General features: G+C 39.9%; 1 protein-coding gene across 1 annotated transcript in view; it reads right to left on the bottom strand.

Annotated features, from left to right (window-relative positions):
• Positions 1–272: 272 nt before the first annotated feature.
• Positions 273–23,275, bottom strand: part of FBN2 (fibrillin 2) — a 150,410-nt gene continuing 127,407 nt past the window's right edge. Inside the window, exons 51-65 of the mRNA XM_053409269.1 lie at positions 22,618–22,683; positions 14,549–14,674; positions 14,311–14,430; positions 14,004–14,126; positions 12,471–12,602; positions 11,610–11,735; positions 10,100–10,306; positions 8,353–8,478; positions 7,684–7,806; positions 7,039–7,155; positions 6,263–6,391; positions 4,623–4,742; positions 3,875–4,106; positions 2,646–2,811; positions 273–1,181 (exon numbers count right to left, since the gene is read on the bottom strand). Coding sequence (XP_053265244.1) covers positions 816–1,181; positions 2,646–2,811; positions 3,875–4,106; positions 4,623–4,742; positions 6,263–6,391; positions 7,039–7,155; positions 7,684–7,806; positions 8,353–8,478; positions 10,100–10,306; positions 11,610–11,735; positions 12,471–12,602; positions 14,004–14,126; positions 14,311–14,430; positions 14,549–14,674; positions 22,618–22,683 — 2,279 coding nt within the window. The 3' untranslated portion in view covers positions 273–815. The remainder of the gene's footprint in view (positions 1,182–2,645; positions 2,812–3,874; positions 4,107–4,622; positions 4,743–6,262; positions 6,392–7,038; positions 7,156–7,683; positions 7,807–8,352; positions 8,479–10,099; positions 10,307–11,609; positions 11,736–12,470; positions 12,603–14,003; positions 14,127–14,310; positions 14,431–14,548; positions 14,675–22,617; positions 22,684–23,275) is intronic.

Genomic DNA, 23,275 nt, shown 5'->3' on the forward strand with positions numbered 1-23,275 from the left:
GAGTGCCACCTTCCATTATTAGTAATTTCTGAAATGGAATCTAGTCCTCAGGGCAGTAACATAAGCATTAGTATTGAGGCTTATGGTTTCTGAAATTCTGATCACAGTCACTGATGATAAGGCATGGCTTAAATACCCTACGTGGAGGGGGAAGGATGTTTTGACCCTCCGGAAATGTAATACAGTGCTCATTCGCCTTCATGATATTTTAAAGAACTGCCTTTATGCTTTGTGGGATGACTGGCACAATAGTGAAAGGACACTTTTTTGGAGGGGGGGAAGGAGAATCTGTTGGTTTCTCTTTTTTGAAAAGAAGAACCTCTTACCTGTAATAGTTCAAATTCATAAAATCTCAAGGAAAAACAGGTGTGTTTTCCTTTTTTTGTGTTAACATAGTTTGCTAAATTCTCATATATTACTGCATTAAAAATAAATAAAATCTCTATTTTTTAATTTAGGAACTATAGCAAAATACCCAACGTGCTAGACTGCTAATAGGAAAAAATTAGCTCACATTTTGTGCCATATGCTGACCTCTTGAGCACCAGTATACTTTAAACTGAGGTTATATGGAAGTTACAGTAACCATGATTGGCATTGTAGTCAAAAGCTTTGGCCACGGTAAAGTCAAAGGGCCATTCTGCAGTCTTGGACAGGATGGAAGGACTCAGAGGTTTCTGTCCTCGGTAGTTTTTGGTACTTTTGAAAAAGTCATTGTCTCTCTTTAAAGCTCTCAGAAAGCGAAGTATGTTCAGATGTATAAGTGCATGAATGGAAGTGAATCATTCATGAAGTGGAGCTAAGGAGTGGAGGTTTTAGTAGAGTTCAATCCAGAGCCTCATTTTAAGAGCTTCTCCAAGCTCTCCTAGGAGGTAGTTGTCCTCATTGCTTTCTTCCAGTTTCTTTAACTCATTCTTTTTGTAGAGAGGAACGCTAGCAATTTCCAGTGCGTAAGTGCCAGCGATTGCCTTTTTCTTGGCAATCTGAAGGTAACTCAGCCCATCCTTCTGGTGTATCCGGAAGATGTTATTATGATTGCCAAAGGAAATGAGATAGCGGATGTGGTTTGTCAGGGGCTGAATTGCAGGAATGAGCTCTAGGATGTGTTCTTTATTGCTGAGCCCAGACACGTTGAATCTCATCTTCAACGGGTGGTCAATGTCCAAACTTTCCAAACTGATCTATAAACGAGAAGTGAAAATGAAAGTATAGGCAAACCCCATGATCTGTCTTGTTTATACCGTTCTTACAGCTGTTAATTGGTCCAATTGGCCAAATTTGCTGATCACACTAAATTGTTCAGGGTTGTTAAAACGAAGGAGATTGCAAAGAGACCTCACAGGACCTCTCTGAACTGAGTGATTGAACTGCATTTGCGATTTTGCTGCCTAATGAAAACAAAACTGATATTGCAATGCCATTACACAAATCTCTGGTGCATTTGGAATTCTGTGTACAGTTCTGGTTGCCATACTGCAAAAAAGGATGGTGTGGAATTGGAAAAGGTTCAGAACAGGGTGACCAAAATAATCAAGGGGGAGAGCAGCTCCTCCATGAGGCTATGTTATAAGATTTGGGACTTTTGTTAAGAGAAAAGGCAAGTAAGAGGTGCCATGACCCAGGTTTATAAAATTATGCATGGCGTGGAGAAAGTGGCTAGGAAAGGGTTTTTCATGAAGGACAAGGCTTTCAATGGCTACTTGCAATGAGAAAGGTTATTCTCTGCCTCTATACTTGGAAGCTGTATGCTTCTGAATCCTAGTTACTGAAAACCGCAGAAAGGGCGAGTGCCCTTGTGCTCAGCTCCTGTTTGCAGGTTTCCCACGGGCGTTTGGTTGGCTACTGTGAGAACAGCCTGCTGGTCTAGGTGGGCATTGGCCAGATCCACCAGGCTCTTATGCTTTTACCACCTCTCTGGTTATTGCATGTGAAACAGGCAGGCGCTGGCTTATACCAGGAAGCTGCATTTCAGGAGGCTGGCTATACAATTGGGACTTTTGCCACAGTTACAGCTAGGGGTGACCTTTACAGACAAATACAAATAGGAGCATCTGTGCAATATAGAGATTAGTTTGAGTAAAGCTATACAATGTGGTAGAGCCTAAGAAATGTTCATGAACGTTCTTGATCACAGCAGTTGACGGAATAGGGGAGGGTGGTCCAGTATGGAGCCCAAGGGCTGCATGCTTCCCTCGGAAACATTTGACACCCCCTGCCAGCCCTTGTGCTGCCTTCCCAAAGCCAGGTTAAGTGTGGTGCTGGGATTTGGGAAGGAGGTTCTTAGATTGCTCCCATATCCTTCCCTAGGCCTACTTAGTGCTGGCCCAGCTTTGGGAAGGAAGCAGGATGGCTCTAGGTCCCGGTCAGATTCTCACACCTCCTTCCCAAAGCCTGGTGCTTTTCTTAGCCACCCGTGAGAAGACAGCACTGGGGCTCACCCTGTGCACGCCAAATCAGTGTACAAAGTACTCTTGCGGCTCACTTGGTGTGAAAAGTGGGGCTGCCCTCGGATAGGGTAATCAACAAATTCCAGCCCTTCCCTCAGTTTGATAGGAAAAAGCTAGCTACCTCAATTGGCCAAATCTATTCAACTTAGTTTAGGAACAGAAAGTGTAAACTAGTTTAACTCTACAGTTCTTACTTACCTCATTCAGCTCAGTTTGATTGAGACTTCTTTTCTTCCTGCTGTCTTTTTTGGAGTAGCCATTAATCTTACACTCGTAACATGCTTCAGGAGACAAAGCATTCTCTTCATCCCCATCTAAGGGCAGATACTGGCCTTTATTAAACCCCATACCTGAGACACAGTGCCTGTTGGAAGAATATAGCAATTTTAATACTTGAAAATCTAAACCATCATGTGACATTTCCACTTCCTCAGTATGGAATTGTGGTAAACCATATACTACTGAAAACATTCTTAAAATTTGGTTTCTGTGTTGAACATAAACAAGCGGTCTTTGAAGAAAGGTGAAAATTAGTTACTCTGAGGTAAGACACAGGGCATCTTTGCAGTATATACATGGCTATTTCTGCAGCAATCGTCTGGCAGTGGCAGAAGAGAAAATATTATCTCTAGATTTGGGCACAATGCATTTAATCCTTGGCTAGTCCACGTTAGTTCACTGAGGAAGAAAACGGACTCTATCCAGGATATCAAAAGTATTACAAAACTGTTCTGTTGTATAAAGTGAAGAGATTGTCTAATATGGGGCTTGATGGTGGACAGGCCTTGGTGGGTGCTAAGACAAGTTTGATAAGAAAAGCAGAATGGAGCCAGTTGACTTTATAACTGGCTGGCAGAATTGCTAGAAGGTCCCTGGCAGGAATCAGTATTAAGATTTAAGCAAAAGCTGCTTGATGGGATGGACCAGGTGGACCATTGCTGCTTTCCAGAACAGGTAGGGGTTGTGGAACCAATCCAACACTCCTACCAGTGCATTTGCACTCTGCTGACCTCTCTGCTGCGTTGCCTTCTTCATCCCAGTGAGCATCACTAAACAACCTGCTGGGAAGCTAGTGTTGTAGCTTTGCCCCAGCTGGCAAGTATCTGGATTTTAAGACTTGTTGGGAGTGATGTAGCTGGACACCTAGGCCTGTGCCTTTGTAAACGAGCAGAAGACATCAGTTGCCCTGTAGTGTCTCTTATTGCTGACTGTCTAAATGCTGTCCTAATCTCCCAGCCACTTCAGAAAGGAAAGTGTGAAAATTATGCTTCTTGTTTTCATATAATCAATCAGAAATAGTGCATTGATAAAATACTAGATAACTAGAACACGTTTGCTAACAATTTGGGCTACCTGAGCCTTCTAGAAGATTAGCATTATAATAAAACATAGATGCTGGCTTGTGGGAATCACCAGCAAATACTTACCCTTGCCCAACTCTGTAATATCCAGGTGGGCAACCACAAAGATAACCGCCTTCTGTGTTGGAGCAACCGTAATTGCAGGGGTTCTTAGTGGATGAACATTCATTTACATCATGGCATGCAGCTGAGAACTGATCAAAGGAAAATCCAGAGGGGCAGGCACATTTGTAGCTTCCAAGAGTGTTGTAGCATGAAGCTGAACCACAAATACTAGGATTTGAGCATTCATTTTCATCTGTTGGACAAATGACAACATTTTATTTTTTTAAAAGGCATACAGAATTTATTAACAGGACAATAGTAGTAAAACAGTAATATAAACAGGTTCTGAATTTAAGATTTTAAAGATTGGAACAGGAAAGTGCTCTTGCCATTTTAAATAACTACAAGATAAAACATACTTCAGTACGGTAGTGGGGTAAATATATTACCAGCAGTGTGAGAGGGCAAACCCCATCTATTGTGCTTTCTTTGACTCTTCCCACCAGAATTATTGTTTTGCTCTCCATCAGCACCTACAAATGCATAGCCCCCTGAATGCAGACTGTAGCTAAAGGTGTCCTTTGGCAACACAGAGCAGTTTCCATTAGCCAGCTAGGCTTGACGCTGCAATCCTATAATCTATGCCTCATTAGTGCCACCTACTGATTTCTGCTGCCCTGCTGTTTAGTTTCTTTGTCAGAGTTTTGAAAACTTAAATGTTGAATTTGAAATTTTGGAATGACCTGCTTGTGAAGTTTTGTTTTCTTACCCACACATTGATTCCACTGATAGTGCTGAACATATCCTTGTGGGCAGCCACATCTGTAGCCACCAAGGATGTTTTGGCACCCATGTTGACACCTGTGGTTTCCTTCACACTCGTCCACATCTGTAAAGAAAGAATGCGGTAGATATAAGAAGAAAAGGGAGAGTTACAATTCTGTACACACTTACCTTACAAGTTCCATCAACTCAGTGGGACTTATTTTTAAGCAACTATGCAATAGGATTGCGCCTTAACAAAATTTCTTCATAGAAAATTGGAGTTGGTAGTAACCCTTTTGAGCAACCCTTTTACACCCTCCCTGGGAAGATTCCCAATCTTCTCCAAGAAATAGAGCCCCCTGGATTTTAAAGGATACCTGTTCCGATATCTCAATCAATCATTTATTATACAGTCACATAGCTGCTAAAGTTCCAATGTCTTATTGACTTATTCTTGCAGCTAGGAGGTGTTTACTGATACAACTAAAACTGATTGCTCCTCATTAAGTTGCCTTGGTAAACAGTCTATGACATTCTAATGGATATTTGAACATTTCATTCTTTTTTTCTTACATTAGATATGCTCACTGCCTTCATAATTTCCCTAAGTGTTTAAAGTATTTACCACCTTCATTGTCCTTTGAAACATCTCTAGTTTGTTCTTACCTTTCTTAAAATGTTGTGACCAGAACAGGGCACAGTAATCCAGCTGCATTCTAAGTAGCACAGGGTAAAATAATATCTCCTGTGTTCCACTTAGCTTCAAAAGGCCCTTCAAATTCTAAATTGCATTTAGAGGCTTGGATCGGAAAGTGCCCTTCCATGAACAAGAAACCTCATCTGCTTCGAGAAGGGCTGTTTGCAACTTAGTGGAAGAGCTTTGTGTGAGAAAAGTGCACTGAAATCCAGATATGTTCTTCTGTTTATGCAAGTCTGTTTCCTATCTGCTGCCCCCACTTCCCAATTTTTAACTAGGTATGATTTAAATCTCTTACATGTGTGCATAGCAAGCACTAATGGCTGGAATGGGAACAGTTACCCACTGGAAAACCAATTTAAATCCTCAAGCCTTGATTAACAAATCAAATCTTGCTTTCCAATGGGGAACTTTTTGTGGTACACACACTGCAATGCAGTCCCAGATACCCGATTATACAAAGTCTTCCGCTAGTGCTTGTACAGAAGTTAACTGGAAAGAGCCAATAAGTGAAAGCATTTAACTCACAGTCTTTGGACCCAACCCAGAATCTGAGATCTGGTGCATACATCTAATAGTGAGATTTAATCATTACTGAAAACACGGCAGTGGCAAACATATGAATAGATATCACAGTGATTGCTTTAAAATTCTTGCTTAAAAATGTTTGCTTAGAAATATTCACCTAGCTACTTAGATCTAATAGAGCAAAAGGTATAACTAATGAAATACTTAATGCTGCTGTCTCAATAGACTCAACTAGCTGCCTAAGCTAAGGCATTCAGATTTTGAATGTTGTGTTGCAATGAAGTCCCATAATAAACCTGTCTATGCTCTTATGAATTTATAGTATAAGCTCAGTATGCAATATTATGTAAATAGGACTATGATCTTACACCTTCTGCAAATATATCATCTACAAATAAATTTTGATGTTCAGATTTTACCATCACAGTTTAATCCAGTTGAGTCTAGAGAGAAACCTCTCTGGCATTCACAGGTGAAACTTCCAGGAGTATTCTGACAGATTCCTTTTGATCCACAAAGTGAAGGCTGTGATCCACATTCATTGTTATCTAAAAAATTATTCATTCTTATGAATCAGATTGAAAAAAGAGATCTAATACAAATATATGGCAATGGATATATACATGCTTGAAACTTGCACATTTCTATAGCTATCAACATAGCACATGATGTTGACTAGGGGTTCAGAATATGATAGATTGTGGGGATTATTTGTACCCACAGTGCTACTTCCAGATGCAAACTAAACAGGGGGTTCTCTTTTGAAAATATTTCATTCCACATCATTAACTTTGATTTAAATCCGCAAGGTGTGTGCTGAAGGTCAAAGAAGATTATGGACATTTGATATGCCAATAAAAAATACTTTTGAATGTAGTTTTAAGCAACTGTAACTTCAAGTCAGCTTTTAATAATGCTTTACTTCTTTGTCTCTGTGTGGTTATATTTACAATGTAATATTCAGCAACTGCATAAAAATGCTCAGCGAGTGCTTTTTTCATTTCTTCCGACATTTTTCTTTATCTACATTCCCCCTTGAACTTCTAAGTAGTGCAGTGATGACAAATATCTTTATACGGTTCTGTTGTTGTTGTTTTTTAAAAAAATAATTCTACACAGATCAGATTTTAAAAAATCAGACAATGTGACTTATTTGTTTTTATGAACGAAAATTCATTGTTTCAATTGATCTTACCAATGCAAGCCGTATGATGTTGTGTGAAACCTGGTGGACATTTACATGTGAACCCTCCCAAGGTATTGACACAAAGGAACTGGCAGTTGTGCTGCTTAGTTTGGCATTCATCAAGATCTAAAAGTGAAAAAGTGGTAAAAATTATCTGTATTACAGGAAAATTATGATTTCCTCTTATTTCAATAGATCAGCCACAAGGCTCTTTTACATGCTTACCCCATGCTTGGCTTGAACGGTTGAAGTATAATTCTATAATTTAGAAGCAAAGCAGAGCTGGCTGCCTTTACCCAACTTGTCAAGACCCTACCTCTGTTTTAGTCAGTATCAGATACACCTGGACAGTTTTGTGCCTCTGTTCCTTCTAGGGAGCAGTGCCCAAGCTGCCTCTGCCTGCAGCAGAAGCACGTAAAGGCTCTTGTAATATACAATTGAACAAACTGGGCCAAACTACACCTTTTTTATACAAAAAACAAGCAAAAGCCTTGGTCTAGCAGGCCACCTTTATTCAAAAGGAAAAGCCGCAGTGGGGAACGTACTCCCAGTCCAGACTGGGACCCCACACCCAATTCGCCGCCAAAAATTCAAGTATTACACAAGAAGGAATTAACAAATAAAAGCAACCCATCAAAGCACTCAGCCACTAACCTCTACAGGTTTTTCCATCTTCTTGCAGGATATAGCCACGCGGGCAAGAACACTGGTAACTTCCTTCACTGTTCTTGCAGATAAAGTTGCATGGTTTGGGAGACTGGGAGCATTCATCAAGATCTAAGTAGGATAATGAACTATTAGTAATTCAGTTTCTTGCTGGAAATAATATCTAAAGATACAAAGAAATGACTATTCCCCCCACCCTCATATGGGAAATATTGAAAAGAAAAACAGGTGTGTGCTAAGAGTCACCTTGAACACTATTTGGTGTAAAGATGGGATACACATTCAGTCAATAAATGCACAATATGGGTGAATCTTTCTCCTAACATCCGTAATATTACTATATTTCAGGATAGCGCCAATATGACCTTTGCTTCCTTTCCTAACTCCCAGATATGGGTCTGATACAGAGTGGGATTGGTCTGCTTAGATAGCGATAGCAACCCCTGCGTCACACACTCGCAGCTCATTTGTAAACCAGTTGTTACCGTTCCACAGCTTAAAGGGGGAAATTGCTACTCAGGGCTGGGTGGCCAGAAGTTTCCCCATTTTGTACTGCAAAGTGTTCATTCACTTATGTAATGGAGCAACAAGGAAGGCTATAAGGCTGTTTTAAAGTCAACCAAAAGGAATGAATTTGAAGTCGGTGGTAAAACTTACCCACACAAGAAGTACCACTAATATCAGTGGTGTAGCCAACTTTACAAAAGCATCTGAAAGAGCCCATGGTGTTGATACATTGACCATGCCTACATAGACTTGGCATGACTTTACACTCATCGATATCTGTGGAATAACAGGAAATATTTCAAAAATAACATTTCTTACTGTAGCATAATCCTGATGTGGAGCATGGTCTAATTGCCTCATTCTGCACACTACTGACAGGGGGAAAGGAGGCTGGACAAACAGTATTTCATGCCAAGAAACAGCTCATTTTGCCTCCCATTTCCTCCCCTCCCATATTGTCTCCCTTAGAAGGATGAATCCTATTATGCTTGGAATGTCCCCTCAGAAACCATAAAACTGCACCTCTATTTGCTTAAGAATGTATTACACAATTTTTCAAACAAATTATCTTTCGACCTTATTGTCAAATTCTGAGTATTTACTTTCATCACGCTAAGTAGAATTTGTAGGCTTGTCACACAAATACCAAACCATTTGCCTAACTACTTACCAATTTAACTTAACAGAATTCATATCTGCCCAGCATCAGTGAGCATAAATTGGTTGGAATGAATAAAATTTGAAAACTACAATACAGTCTGTGTATGAAATTTGGGAAATTCGTGGAAGGGAATCTGGGTCGACTTTAGAAAGAATGTCTTAAGAATGTGTATTGAGGTACAAGTGTTGATGTTGAAGTTTGGATAAGGTAAAATTGGTTTGTTTTAAAACGGACTAAATTAAAGGAAAATAAGGTTAGCAAAAATAAATTGAGGAAATGAATGAAAGAGAAAAAGTAAAATAATAATATGTTAAATTAAGCATAGAAATAGGTTAAAAAATATGGATAAGGATTTGCTGAATTAACAATTTGAATTGGAATACAAGAAAGGGGGTATGAGGAGGTCAGGGAAATGTTATTGAAAAATAGATTTTGTGAACTTTAAGTGTTTTTAATTTTTTCTGCTTTTTGTTTTTCTTTTTTTTTCTTTTTGACTTTTTGTTTTTTTGTATTGTATTAAATTCGAAAATCTTAAAAAATATATTTTAAAAAAGAAAAACTACAATACAGTCATACCTCATGTTACGTTTGCTTCATGATACGTTTTTTCAGGTTGTGTCCCGTGGCGAACCGGAAGTACCGGAAAGGTTTACTTCCGGGTTTTGCTGCTCGCGCATGCGCAGAAGCACCAAATTGCGCCACACACCTGCGCAGATACCTGTGGGCTTTTCATGTTGCGAATGGGCCTCCGGAACAGATGCTGTTCGCAACCAGAGGCACCACTGTAGTGTATGGTAGGTGGCCCATTTTGCATGTCACATGGTTTATATTGAAAATAAACTATGAGTAGCATGCCAGCAGGGCACATTGCAGATATCGCAGGCACTCCACTCCTCCCTCGTTCCTACTGCTCCTGCTCTGCTAGGAAAGGAGCCACGGTCTGCTTTGCCATATTGTCCGAAAGTGGGATTGCCATTTGCGTCCCTTGGACAAAAGAAGCTAGATATCCATTCAGAGTGTTCTGCTAAGAGAAACTGCTGCACAGTTGTGTTTAATTTACAACACTGTCAACATACGCTGCAAAATCATTGAATTTTTGGTTTGCAGAAAGCTTTTTGTCTGTTCTTTTTAACTTTACAGTTAGCCATCTACTCCTGTTTCAGAATAAAATACTGTTCAGCAAATTAGGAAATATCAAATAAGACCCATTTATCCCACTTTTCTATCAATCAGTACCTCGTCCATCGGTGGTGTACCCGGGACCATGTGGGCAAAGTTTCTTGTACTGGGTTGTTCCTGGGAGTGGGCAAACCTCACACTGATTGCCCCAGCCTCTGCCTCCATCACAACAGCACTCTGATTTTGTGACAAGGTTTCGGCTGCTAGAAGCCATCTGGCACATTGTCTGCAAGACTTCAGCAAAGCAGAAACCTTCACGGTTATCTGTGAAGTGAATGTGAAGTAGCAACATACGGATTAGAACAAGGTGCGCATCCTAGTTTAAACCATTTATTAGGTGCTCTTTAGCAATGGTTCTAATAGTGGCTTAACGTTTAGCACAATCAGCTTTTATTTGCATTATTACAACATTTACATATATTTCTAGAGTTGACATGAGGACTTCTGTTGTGATGGTAGCAGTGGCGTAGCATGGGTTGTCAGCACCCGGGGCAAGGCAAGTAATTTGCGCCCCCTAACCCGTGGATTTGCGCCCCCTAACCCTAACCCCCAGATGTTGTGCCCGGTGCGGCCGGCCCCCCCTCCCCCCACGCTACGCCACTGGATGGTAGTATAATAACAAAAACAACAAATATGCCACAATTGTAATTTTTCCATGTTAAATGCCTGGGGGGGAAAGGGTATCATATTCTACGGAACCATTTTATGCAATTAGCCAGCAAGTCCTTTACTAAATTATCATACTTCATCACAGAATACTACCTGAAAACCGACAAATCTATTTTATTAGAATTATAAACTGGTCCATTTTTTGTACCCTGATGTGGTTTTTCCATACATAATTTTAAATACCACTCACAAAATACTATTTCATTTTAATACTACATACATGCCCATAAGTTCTATAAGCCAAAATTCAAATATACATTTAGTAGTAACAATACACTGATGTTTACCTTCCTTGTTTTTATGCATTTTATTCATGTAAAGTTTTTAATACACAGTAAGATTACAATGGCATTTATTTACCAAATTTGTAAGCAAAATGTGTAAGGTAGATATGTTGGGATCTAAATGTTAATTATGAAATTTAATAGCTTTATCACCATCAAAGATCATTCTCTCAGAAAACTATGGGCATGCTATATTAATCTGTGTCCTGAGCACTAACTCTTAGCAATTTGATGGGAAAAATCCAGTCTTTATCCTGAACAATTGAGCTATATACAGTATAACTCTTGCAAAAGTACACCTCTCTCTTGACATATGACAGGATAGCAGGCAACCCTGAAATTGGAACATTGCGTGCATGAAAGGTGTTAAATCACTACTTGATATAGTATCTCCAGCTTTCCTAATTTAATTAGTTTTCTCTCAAACCATCTGTCTGGTATTTTTTATTTTTTAGCAAACAGAGGAGGATAATCTTTTAATTTCCCTTCCTTGTAGATAAGACAGATGCAAAAGAAATTGTTTCAGTCAACTACCACTTATATCCAAACTGGCAAAGATTTCTTAAACACTCCCTTCATTTGAACAGAAAATAATGGACTGTAGGTTTACTTGCCAATGCATTCCGTTCCAGATGAACTTGATTGGAACCCATCATTGCATTCACACCTGTAACTTCCAATAATGTTGACACAGTGGCCATTTTCACAGATACCTGGCTTGGTGCGGCATTCATTTTCATCTTTATCACAAATACAGAAACAAAAAATAAATGTGTACAGAATCACAACGCAAGTTAAATGATACCAATGCAATCAACAACTTAAGATCACTCAATTGGGTTTCCCCTTCCTCCTCTAAGGAATATGCTAACTGAGGCTGCAGAAGAACAATAATAATTGGAGACTGATAGCGTTGCTAGAAATAAGTCTGAGATCGAGGAGCCTGATTTCCTCTCTGTAATAATCCAATGTTACGGTGCTGAGGGTTCTCCTAGAAAACTCATAGGAAGTAAGAAACGTCAGAATCAATGCTGTAAACTCCCAGCTTATGCTCAGCATATCCTGTATTAGGGATGGGGAGAAATTCAGTTCAGTTCAATTTAACGGAAGCCTACCTAATTCATACTTCCCAAAGCAATATGCAAACTGAAGTGCAACTGTCCTTCAAAATTCACACTTCTCCCAATTTTGTGATGAAGCTTTCCAACCAAAAAATGAGCACACATTAGAAGTGTGCATCAAATCCATAGGTGAGTGAAAGGAGCATTCAAAAAATCCTAATATCAGGGACACTGCTTGAATGTATGTTAGGCAACACTGCATACAAAACTGTGTCTATTATGTGCACTAACAATAGATCGGAAAAAGTCATAATATACATTAACTTTTATTCATAGCAGTCACTGGGTAATACAGGAATACTGAGTTAAATAGGCTCAGGTTCTTTTCTTGAAGCACCCTATCTTAATACTTACCCATGCAACCTTCTCCATCTGGTCTGCGGGTCATCCCAGGAGGGCAGATGCACATGAAAGTTCCTATCAGATTTTTGCACATCATACCTCTTGATTCACAGTCGTGTAGACCTTCTGCACATTCATCAAGATCTTTAAAGAATAACCAAGGAATGTATATGCTTAGAACATCAATCTACTATTTGTTCCGGGGACAATATTCTGTCAGTAGACTCCTATACATATGCACCCCAAAGTAAACAGCACAGATGGGGAAGGGTAACTTTTCTGAAATGTCCATTCCATGCACAGGGCCAGCTAGACATACAAAACAAGGCGTCTCAAAATGTGGATGAGCCAGTCATGATGGGAAGAGGGGTTCAATTAGTTAGGCACTGGGGAACGGTTTAGGGTAATTTTTGGAACAAGTCCTGCCTGCACAAAAGGGACTGACTCCACTGGAACCAGAATGCAACCAGATAGTTGGGAGCTTAAAATAAAAGAAGTAGCAGAGCACCTTTAAAAATGATCACCAAGGAAAAATCAAAAAGAGCCGAAGAGTTTCCAGCTGAGGATAAATCATCCCTAAGGGATGAGGGTGAAAATGTTCATGATTGCCCAAACAGGAAAGAGGTAGGAAGTACCATTTGTACCCAGCTGAAAGGTAGATTTGCATGTCCAGTGTAGCATCACTGAGTTGGGCTTACTTGTGCCTCTAGCGGACAAAGGAAGGAGTAGGTTTTTCAGGAAATAGGCTAGCCTCAGTTTTGCATATTTGCTGAGAATGAACTGGCCAGAACTGAAACTCAGAACAGTGTTAACCTACTTCCTTACAAGAAACAAACAACATAAAGTCCAGTTGGGCAACCAGAGGCGGCAATCAGTGTCACAGGCCATAGAAGGGTGTGGCCCCAGTGATGCAACACTGGACAAGGAAATCTACCCCTCAGGTATTTCACTTGCCAGTGTGGAATTGCTAGGTTGGGATGTCGAGGCTTCTGACATCCTAGCTGTTACCAATCCCTGTCGTGATCTGCTGCTGCATCCAACCAGTGAAATAATAATAATTAAAAAGATCTCTGGACGTAAAAGCCCTGGGCAAGCCACCATTTCTCCCTCTTCCAAAGTCAGTCACAGTGGGGAAGGAGGAGAAAGATTTGACAATACACACATGCATGTATACAGGATAGAGAAGACGAGGATTAAGAGGTTAAAGATTGAAGTAAGAAACACTAAACCAGGATGAAGAAGTGAGAGGGACCAAAGGGAACATGACTGCTTTGTGGAGGCAGGAGCAAAAAACTGAGGAGGGGCAAGCCTATTTCCTGAAAAACCTATTCCTGCTTTTGTCCACTAGAGGCGCAAGTAAGCCCAGCAAAACTGGCAAGCAAAATTAAGGCAATGAAGGCACAAAGGAGTACGAAGCAATTCAAAGTGGCCAAAGCACTGAAGGGTGCTTTCTTCTTGTCTGTGTTAAGTGAAATGTAGGTGATACATTTTGAAATAAAAAACATTTTCCTATGAAAGATTATTTTAAAACAAATAAATCCATACCTTTACACATTTTTTGGTCCTCTCTTAATTCATAGCCCACTGGACAGGTGCATTCATAGAAACCATATGTGTTTATGCAGCGAAAAGCACACAACAACGGGTTTTGTACGCATTCATTTATGTCTGGACAAAATAGAAAAAACGTCAGTGTTATCCAGTCCTTAGAAATCTTCTTCCAAAAATAAAAAACAAACAAGCCACTCTTTCTTATTTTTACTTCCCTTTGGCGGTAAAGGGAATCGGAAAAAGATTCAAAGCAGGTTAGTTGCCCAAATGTAGCCAGAAGATAAAACAAATTATAATTTACCTTCGCAGTTCATCATTGGCCCAGGTTCAAACCCGTCCAGGCAATTACATTCAAAGCTACCAATAACATTGGAACACGTGCCATTTCCACATGGATTACCAATTGAACATTCATCGGTATCTAGGGTGTAACAAGCAAAACTTTTGAAAACTGGGATGCAGATCAATTTCATGAAGCTTTAAAGATTACAATGCATGAAATAAACAGATTTTACATATGGCTTTGAATCCGCACACACCTACACAACGCACTCCGGTGTAATCTAGCTTGTATCCCAAAGGGCATTCACAACGGAAGGATCCATCTGTGTTTATGCAGTGACCGTTGGAACAAATGCCTGGGCTCTCTAGGCATTCGTTGACATCTAGAAACAAGAAAGTGGCATCAAATCACTTGTACTGTTCTGTTATCCATCTCGGGATTCCTTTAATATAACAGATACACATTTTAGTGGACAGTAATAGAATTCCCTTTACCCTCTAAATGAATAAAAAGGAAAGAATTATTTCTTATGCCAAAATTGTGGAGAAAATAAATGAATTATTATTAAGGACATTTGCTTTGCTTCTCTGATTAACAATTCGTTCACAGTGATAGCAGCAAAGTTATGGAAAACTCTCCCAGTGGAGATCTGCCAAACACCCTCTCTCCCTGTCTGTAGACAGTTGCTGAAAATGTTTTAAACTTCCAATGGTTTATATTTTGTGATTTGTTGCTTTAAACAAATGATTTGGTCTTTTTTTTTTTAAAGAAGAAACTTGATATGCAAAAAATTGAGCTGCTGCCCATTTGGTGTTTTAGTACTGTTGTTTTTAGTACAGGCAGCAAACGTTTTAGGTGGGTCCGATAAGTGCGCAAATGCCCACACGTGCATTGTGTCAAACCCGGAAGTGACCTGAAAACATCACCAAAAGGGGTGGAACGAGGCAGGGGCGGAATGGCATTGTCAGGGAACTGCCATCGGAACGAGAGGAGGAGGAGAGGCTCCACGACGATGCTGGAGAGGGGCCAAGTAGGGAGAGAGGCAGGTCTCCTGTTGGGGAAGAAATTCAGCACGACACCAGGGATGGAGGGGGGCCAATGGGGGAAGCGGAGAGCAGGCTCAGAGACTCTTCACTGGACACCAGCGGAGAGAGCACAAGTCCTCCGCTACCCATGCCCACCCTGCGCAGAAGGCTTCCGCGCAGGGAGGCTAGGAGGAGACTGGGCGTCAAACAACTTTTATGTTGGAAAAGGTTGAAGAAACGCCCACTGTCGGATTCTGCCAGCGACTGAGCAGCCACGAAGTGAGGGGCTGTCCAGCCAGGAAAGGTTTAACCAGGCCACCTACCCAGGAGCGGCGGCAACTTACGCACGAGCAACCCCATAACCATTAGAGGCATGTTTGCAGGCTTTCTCAACGGTGTTTCAAATATATGCAATTTCATTTAAACCCGTGGTGCCTTGGAACATAACCCCTGGAGTTGCCTGTATTGTAGTGTTTTACATTGTTTCAAATTTCTATTTGATAGTATTTTAATTTGTCGTAAGCCACTTTGGTTGCTCTAAACCAGTGATGGCCAACTTCCGGAGGCGGCGCCATCGGCAATGGCGGATTCCCTCTAGTTCTGAGGGAGTAGCTCCGCGGAAATGGGGTCTTGCCGCTACGGCGAAGTGGGGACCCCTTCGAAAATCACAGGCGGGTGAAGCCTATGACCGTGGGACTCGGCGGGCACCCTTAGCGCCCCCCCCCAATCTGTGAGGGAACCCTGTAAAGAGCTCCGGAGCGAAACGGGGAGTCTGGCGCGGTGCTGAGAGTCAATTGCTTCTTCCGTGGAGTGAAGCTGCACAGCTGTTGCCGGAGAGCGCTGACCTTTTTCCTGTGACAATTCGGCTACTAAACAACTACCCGTGAGTAGGTCAAGTTTGAAGATTGGGGAATTTAAGGGGAAAAAAGGATTAATTTGGCACTGAAGCGGGAAGGCGTAAACAGGAAGTCCGCCTTCCGTTTTCTGTAAACAGATCAAAGCAAAGACTGTCTAAGCTAAGACCCTGAAAATCGCGTTGAAAAAGACTCAAATCCTAACATCAATAAAAAGAGAACTCCCTCTCTGAGGTGCAGGAGAGGGGAGGGAGAAGGGGAAGTACTTTTTGCCTGCAAAAAAAGAGAGAAAGGGAACAAAGACCACCACTTAATGCCTGGGAACGGACTGCCAAGGGACAATAGAACTGCCGTATTGTGAATCGCGCTGTTTAAGGATAATGCAACTTTTTGACAGCTAACTCTGTAAGAGAGATACTTTGACTCTGAAGGGTTTCTCCGGACCCGAAACTGTTGCTTTTTTCGTTAAAGGGGGGATTTCTGAAAGTTGGAAAAGTTACTTTATTGTTACAAGTTTGGACTGTTACTGTGTCCCCCTAGAGGAACTTGGAAATTGTTACAATTGACCAGGGAATTTTCCACTCTAAACTGGCCAGGGGAATTCTCCACTACAAAACAAGTAACCGTGGGACTGATCTTGATCCTTAGATAAAGTGTTATGGCAGATTTGACTCAGGGAAAAACAACAAGATCGGGTAAAATTAGACTGCAGCAGCGTAGAGCATCAGCATCCGGCCCTCCTGCCCCACCAGGGGAAGATCCTGCTCGAGTTGGGCTTAAAGGAATGGCATCTGAAGAGGGATTAGCTTCAGCATTAGGAAAAATCTTTGAATCTTTGGAAAAACTAAGTAAACAAGTTGCTGAAGCAACAACTAAAATTGATCGAAACACTTTAAGCATCAATAACTTGGGGCAGAAGGTGAACTCAAATACAGAATCTATTGAGAAACTGCTGCAGGAATCTACTTCAAACCGAAAGATAGCTGAAGAAGCCAAGGAAAAAGTATTGGCTGTAGAGGAAAAGATACCACCGATATGTAGGCAGCTTGAGGACCACAAGTCATTGCTGTCTGTGATTGAATTAAAAGAAAAACAGACAAATCTAAGGATCAGGGCTGTACCTGAACTTGAGAAAGATAGTTTGAGTGACTTTCTTACGCAGGAATTTGCAGACTTTTGGAACTTAGACTCAGACAAGTTAGATTTCAAGATAGTAAGCGCTTTTAGACTTGGAAGAGGGGGGAGAAAGAACAGGGTGAGAGACTGTTTGATTACCCTCCGATCAAAAGAGGAGAGAGACAGAATATTGAGTCTGTACTTCCAGAAGACCTTGGAAATAAACGAATCAAGAGTGGAGATATTTAAGGACATCCCGAAACACCTTTTGGACCTCAGGTCCAACTACGGAGATCTGGTGGCCCTGTTAAGAGGAAACAGAACCATTTTTAGGTGGGAATTCCCCCAAGGCCTATCTTTTACCTTTAAAGGGAAAAAGTTTAAAATAAGATCAGTGGAAGATAAAGAAAAATTTCTGAGAGAACACGGAGAAGACCTGCAAAAAGAAGCTGAAGAAGAGCCAAGAGCTTTAAAACCAGGAACACAAGACATAGTACCACTACCTTTGGGATTGGACAAGCTAGAGAAAGTGATACTACCGTCAGAACAAGAACAATTATTGGGAGCAGTTGGAGGAAAAGCAAAATAAACATACCATGTCTCTGCAGCTATTAAGTTGGAATATTCATGGATTTAACTCCCCGGAGAAAAGGAAAAAAGTCTTTCATTTACTGAAAAAGGAACAATTGGACTTGATTTGTTTACAGGAAACACATGTGATAAGGCTACATAGGAAAGTATTGATTAATAAAAGATTGGGCCAAGAGTTTATTTCATCGGACAAGGTTAAAAAGAGAGGAGTAGTAATTTATGCGAAAGAGAGCCTATCACCCAAATTTGTTTTTAAAGATGACCAAGGAAGATTTGTGGCAATTGAAATTCAAACACAAGGAGAAAATTTTTTGATAGTAGGAGTATATGCACCAAATGAGGGGAAATCTGAATTTTTTAAGAAGTTGCATGAGACATTGTTAGACTATATGGATTACAACATTATCATGATGGGAGATATGAATGGAGTAGTATCTATAAACATGGACAAGTCGCAGAGACAGGTAGTTACTAAAGATGGTAGACTACCAAAAACCTTTTTTGAGATGACTGACAATATGGACTTGATTGACATTTGGAGAACAAAGAATCCCCTGGGTAGAGAGGGAACTTTCTTCTCTGAAGCCAAAATGACATGGACAAGAATTGACCAAATCTGGATAACTAGAGGACTGGCACCTAAGACCCGAAAAGTGGAAATTTGCCCTAAAACTTGCTCCGACCATAATGCTGTGAAAATGGAGATGAAATTAACACCAACCGGTTCCTTCAGATGGAGGATGAATGACACCTTGTTTAGAGATCAAGAGGTTACCAAGAAGGCCCAAAAAATCTTGAGAGACTATTTTGAGATAAATTTGAACACCACCATTGAAAAAAGAGTAATCTGGGACGCAAGCAAAGCAGTTATGAGGGGGTTTCTGATTCAACAGAATGCAATAAAGAAGAGAGTTCAAAATGAGAAAAAAGATAAAATTTTGGAAAAAATAAAAGAGGGTGAGAAGAAATTGAGAGCGAAACCAAAGTCACAAGAGATTCTGAGAGACATAAAGTTATATCAAGTGCAATACATGAAGATGATGAACCAGGAAATTGAATGGAAAATTAAACAAATGAGACAAAGGGCATTTGAATCGGCTAATAAATGTGGAAAATTGTTAGCTTGGCAAATGAAAAAAAGACAAAAGCTTAACACTATTACTAATTTGGAAGTGGAAGGAAAGAACATTCAGAATCCAGTGGAAATTAGAAAATGCTTCCAGAGGTACTTTAAACAGTTATTTACACAAGGGCCACAGAAAGAGTTTGATATAGACCAATTTTTAAAAACAAATGGACTACAAAAAATCTCTCAAGAAAATAAGTTAATGCTGAACTATAAAATAACAGAACAGGAGGTGGAAGGTGCCATCCAGAATATGCAGTTGCGCAAATCTCCAGGGCCGGATGGCTTAACCTCAAAATATTATAGATCCTTGAAGGATTGGATAATTCAACCACTAAAGGAGGTCTGTAATGAAATTTTGGAGGGGGAAAAAGCGCCAGAGTAGTGGAAGGAAGCTTATATTACGCTTATACCGAAAACTGAGTCTGAAAAGACACAACTTAAGAACTACCGCCCCATATCCCTGCTCAACGTGGATTAGAAAATATTTGCTGACATTTTGGCTAAAAGATTAAAAAAAATATTAGTGGAAGAGATACACAAAGACCAAGCTGGCTTTCTCCCAGGTAGACACTTGTCTGACAACCCGAGGAATATAATTAACATTTTGGAGAAGTTGCAAGTGAACATTAATACCAAAGCAGTTTTAATTTTTGTAGATGCGGAGAAAGCCTTTGATAATATTTCTTGGAGTTTCATGAAGAAAAATCTTCAGGGGATGGGGGTTGGTCAAGGGTTTGAAAATGGTATAAGTGCAATTTACTCAGAACAAAAGGCTAAACTAATAGTTAACAATGTGGTGACAGAGGAATTTAAGATAGAGAAAGGTACACGACAAGGCTGCCCAATTTCCCCATTGCTTTTTATTTCAGTCCTGGAGGTTTTGCTAAATATGATTAGAAGGGACCATCTGATTAAAGGTATACAGGTCGGAGCCAAACAATACAAATTGAAAGCTTTTGCAGATGACTTAGTATTGACGTTACAGGAGCCAGAATCTAGTACCAAAAGAGTATTAGAATTGATTCAAGAATTTGGTCATGTGGCAGGATTTAAGTTAAACAAGTTAAAAACTAAAGTTCTTGAGAAAAACTTAACACCGTTTGAGAAAGAGAGGTTTCAGAAGGAGACAGGTTTAACATTGGTTAAGAAAGTAAAATACCTGGGGGTTAATATGACGGCTAAGAACTTAAACCTATTTAAAGACAATTATGAGAAATGTTGGTCAGAAGTGAAAAAGGACTTAGAAATATGGTCAAATTTGAAGCTTTCCTTGTTGGGTCGAATTGCTGTTATAAAGATGAATGTATTGCCAAGAATGTTATTTTTGTTTCAATCGTTGCAAATTTTGGACAAAATGGATTGTTTCAAGAAGTGGCAGAGAGACATTTCTAGATTTGTCTGGCAGGGCAAGAAGCCCAGAATAAAATTTAAAATATTAACTGATGCAAAGGAAAGAGGTGGATTTGCCCTGCTAGACCTTAAACTTTATTATGAATCAACAGCATTCTGCTGGTTGAAAGAATGGCTGCTTCTTGAGAACACAGACATTTTGGATTTGGAAGGTTTTAACAATGTTTTTGGGTGGCATGCATATTTGTGGTATGACAAGGTTAAAGCACACAAAGCATTTAAAAACCATATTGTCAGGAAAGCATTGTTTAATGTCTGGATAAGATATAAAGACTTACTTGAAAATAAAACCCCAAGGTGGTTGTCACCGATGGAAGCAAAGGCTCAGAAAAAGCTCAATATGGAGGCCAAATGGCCGAAATATTGGGAAATTTTGGAGCAAGAAGGAGACAAATTGAAATTGCAGAGTTTTGAGAAATTAAAAGATAAAGTGCGAGACTGGCTTCACTATTATCAAATAAGGGAGGCTTATAATTTGGATAAAAAAATTGGCTTCCAGGTGGAAAAATCAAAATTGGAAACAGAACTGTTAGACCCCAAAACTAAGATACTTTCAAGAATGTACAACTTGCTACTGAAATGGAACACCCAGGATGAAACGGTTAAATCTGCTTTGATTAAATGGGCAAAAGATGTTGGACATAATATTATGTTCGCTGACTGGGAACAGTTGTGGACCACAGGTATGAAATTTACAACATGTAATGCCCTAAGAGAGAATATTATGAAAATGATATACAGGTGGTACATGACACCAGTCAAGCTTGCAAAAATCTATCATTTGCCCGATAATAAATGTTGGAAATGTAAAGAAAACGAAGGTACATTCTTTCACCTTTGGTGGACGTGCCCAAAGATCAAGGCTTTCTGGGAGATGATCTATAATGAAATGAAAAAGGTATTTAAATATACCTTCCTGAAGAAACCAGAGGCCTTTCTCCTGGGCATAGTCGGCCAATTGGTGCCAAAGAAGGATAGAACTTTCTTTATGTATGCTACAACAGCAGCAAGAATACTTATTGCAAAGTATTGGAAGACACAAGATTTACCCACCCTGGAAGAGTGGCAGATGAAGGTGATGGACTATATGGAACTGGCGGAAATGACTGGCAGAATCCGAGACCAGGGAGAAGAGTCGGTGGAAGAAGATTGGAAGAAATTTAAAGACTATTTGCAGAAATATTGTAAAATTAATGAATGTTAAAATGATACTGGATTGAAATTAAGTGGCATTAGCAACAAGGCCAATAAGAATATGTAAAAATGGATTGATAATGGATGAAAATATATAGTCATAATATGTTAAGATATAGAGTTAAGATAAATGAAAGAGGGTAAGGATTTGCTGAACTGACTATGTGAACGGGAATACAAAAAAGGGAGGTGTGAGGAGGTCAAGGAAACAAGCAAATGAGTTTAAAGATATGAAAAAAAATGGATTTGTTTTTAATTGTTTCCACTTTTTTTGTTTTTCTTTTTTGTATTTTGTATTTTCTTTTTTTCTATGTATTTCTGTATTTTTTGTATTTTTCTTTTTTCTCTTGTTTTTTTTTATTCTGTAAATTTCTGCTTTTTGTAAAACCCTAATAAATATTTTATAAAAAAATAAAATAAACCAGTGATGGCCAAACTTGGCCCTCCAGGTGTTTGGGGACTACAACTCCCATCATCCCTAGCTAACAAGGACTAGCAGTCAGGGATGATGGGAATTGTAGTCGCAAAACAGCTGGAGGGCCAAGTTTGGCCATCACTGCTCTAAGCAGAAGAACTGGATAGAAATTACCGTATTTGCCTGAATATAAGCCTCACTTTCCCCCCAAATTCTGACCGTGAAAAGTTAAACTGAAGCTTATATTCACGACCTTACGGTATTTTTCCTCCCCCCGCCCTCCAATTTTAAAGTTGCGGCTTATATTCGGGCCAATACTGTATAGTGATTATAGTACATAGAGTATAAATCCTGTGAGCTGCATGTACTATCCTAGGCCTATATTAACTTGTGCTGCCATGTGACCATTCACCAATAAGAGAAAGTAAGAACGTTTTCTGGAGTAAGATTTATGTTATCTCCCCCTAATCAGGAATATTATTCGTATCTGAAAAATCAACACAACTTTCTTTCTAAAAGCCAGAGAATGCTGGAGTATAATTCATTAAAGAACTAAATAGTTTTAAAGTGATATCAAAGTAAAGCCAATACCTTCTCGTGTATCATCAATCCCAGGTATAGTCCCGTGACCAAACGGACACAAATCCTGGAAGGCAACTGCACGAGAACGTTTTTTGGAAGAGCAGCACCACAAAGGGAATAAAAATGGCAGTGATTATACAGCTGACTATGGCCAAGTAAAGCAATAACAGGCACACACATATACATATATGCTTTTCACAAGTGCTACAAAAGGAGTCCCCCCCCTTTATTTTTCTTCCATATCCGAATACTGCGTAATAAGTGCCACCTCCATAAAGTAATCGGCAACTGTAGCTGTAATCAATATTCAGTTTTTAATATAAGCCAATAGCAAAACCCCAAAGACACCAATTGCTTTACTAGATTTTAACCCATGTTTAGCCAGCTCCAGTTTCCAGTGGTGATATTGGTTCCATATACGCCATACATTTAAAGCACATCTCCCCCCTTGCCCCAAAGATCCATTGCTCATTGTATAGTAATCCACAGTTAGTCAACAGAGAAGGTAGAGGGCCTTCTCAATAGTGGCGTCTGCCCTGTGTAACGCCCTCCCATTAGATGTCAAGGCAATGAGCAACTATCTTACTTTGGAAAGACATCTGAAGGCAGCCCTGTTTAGGGACGTTTTTAATGTTTAATGCTGTATTGTGTTTTTAATATTGGGTTG

Source organism: Podarcis raffonei, chromosome 11, assembly GCF_027172205.1.
Source record: "Podarcis raffonei isolate rPodRaf1 chromosome 11, rPodRaf1.pri, whole genome shotgun sequence".
Classification (NCBI taxonomy): Eukaryota; Metazoa; Chordata; class Lepidosauria; order Squamata; family Lacertidae; genus Podarcis; species Podarcis raffonei.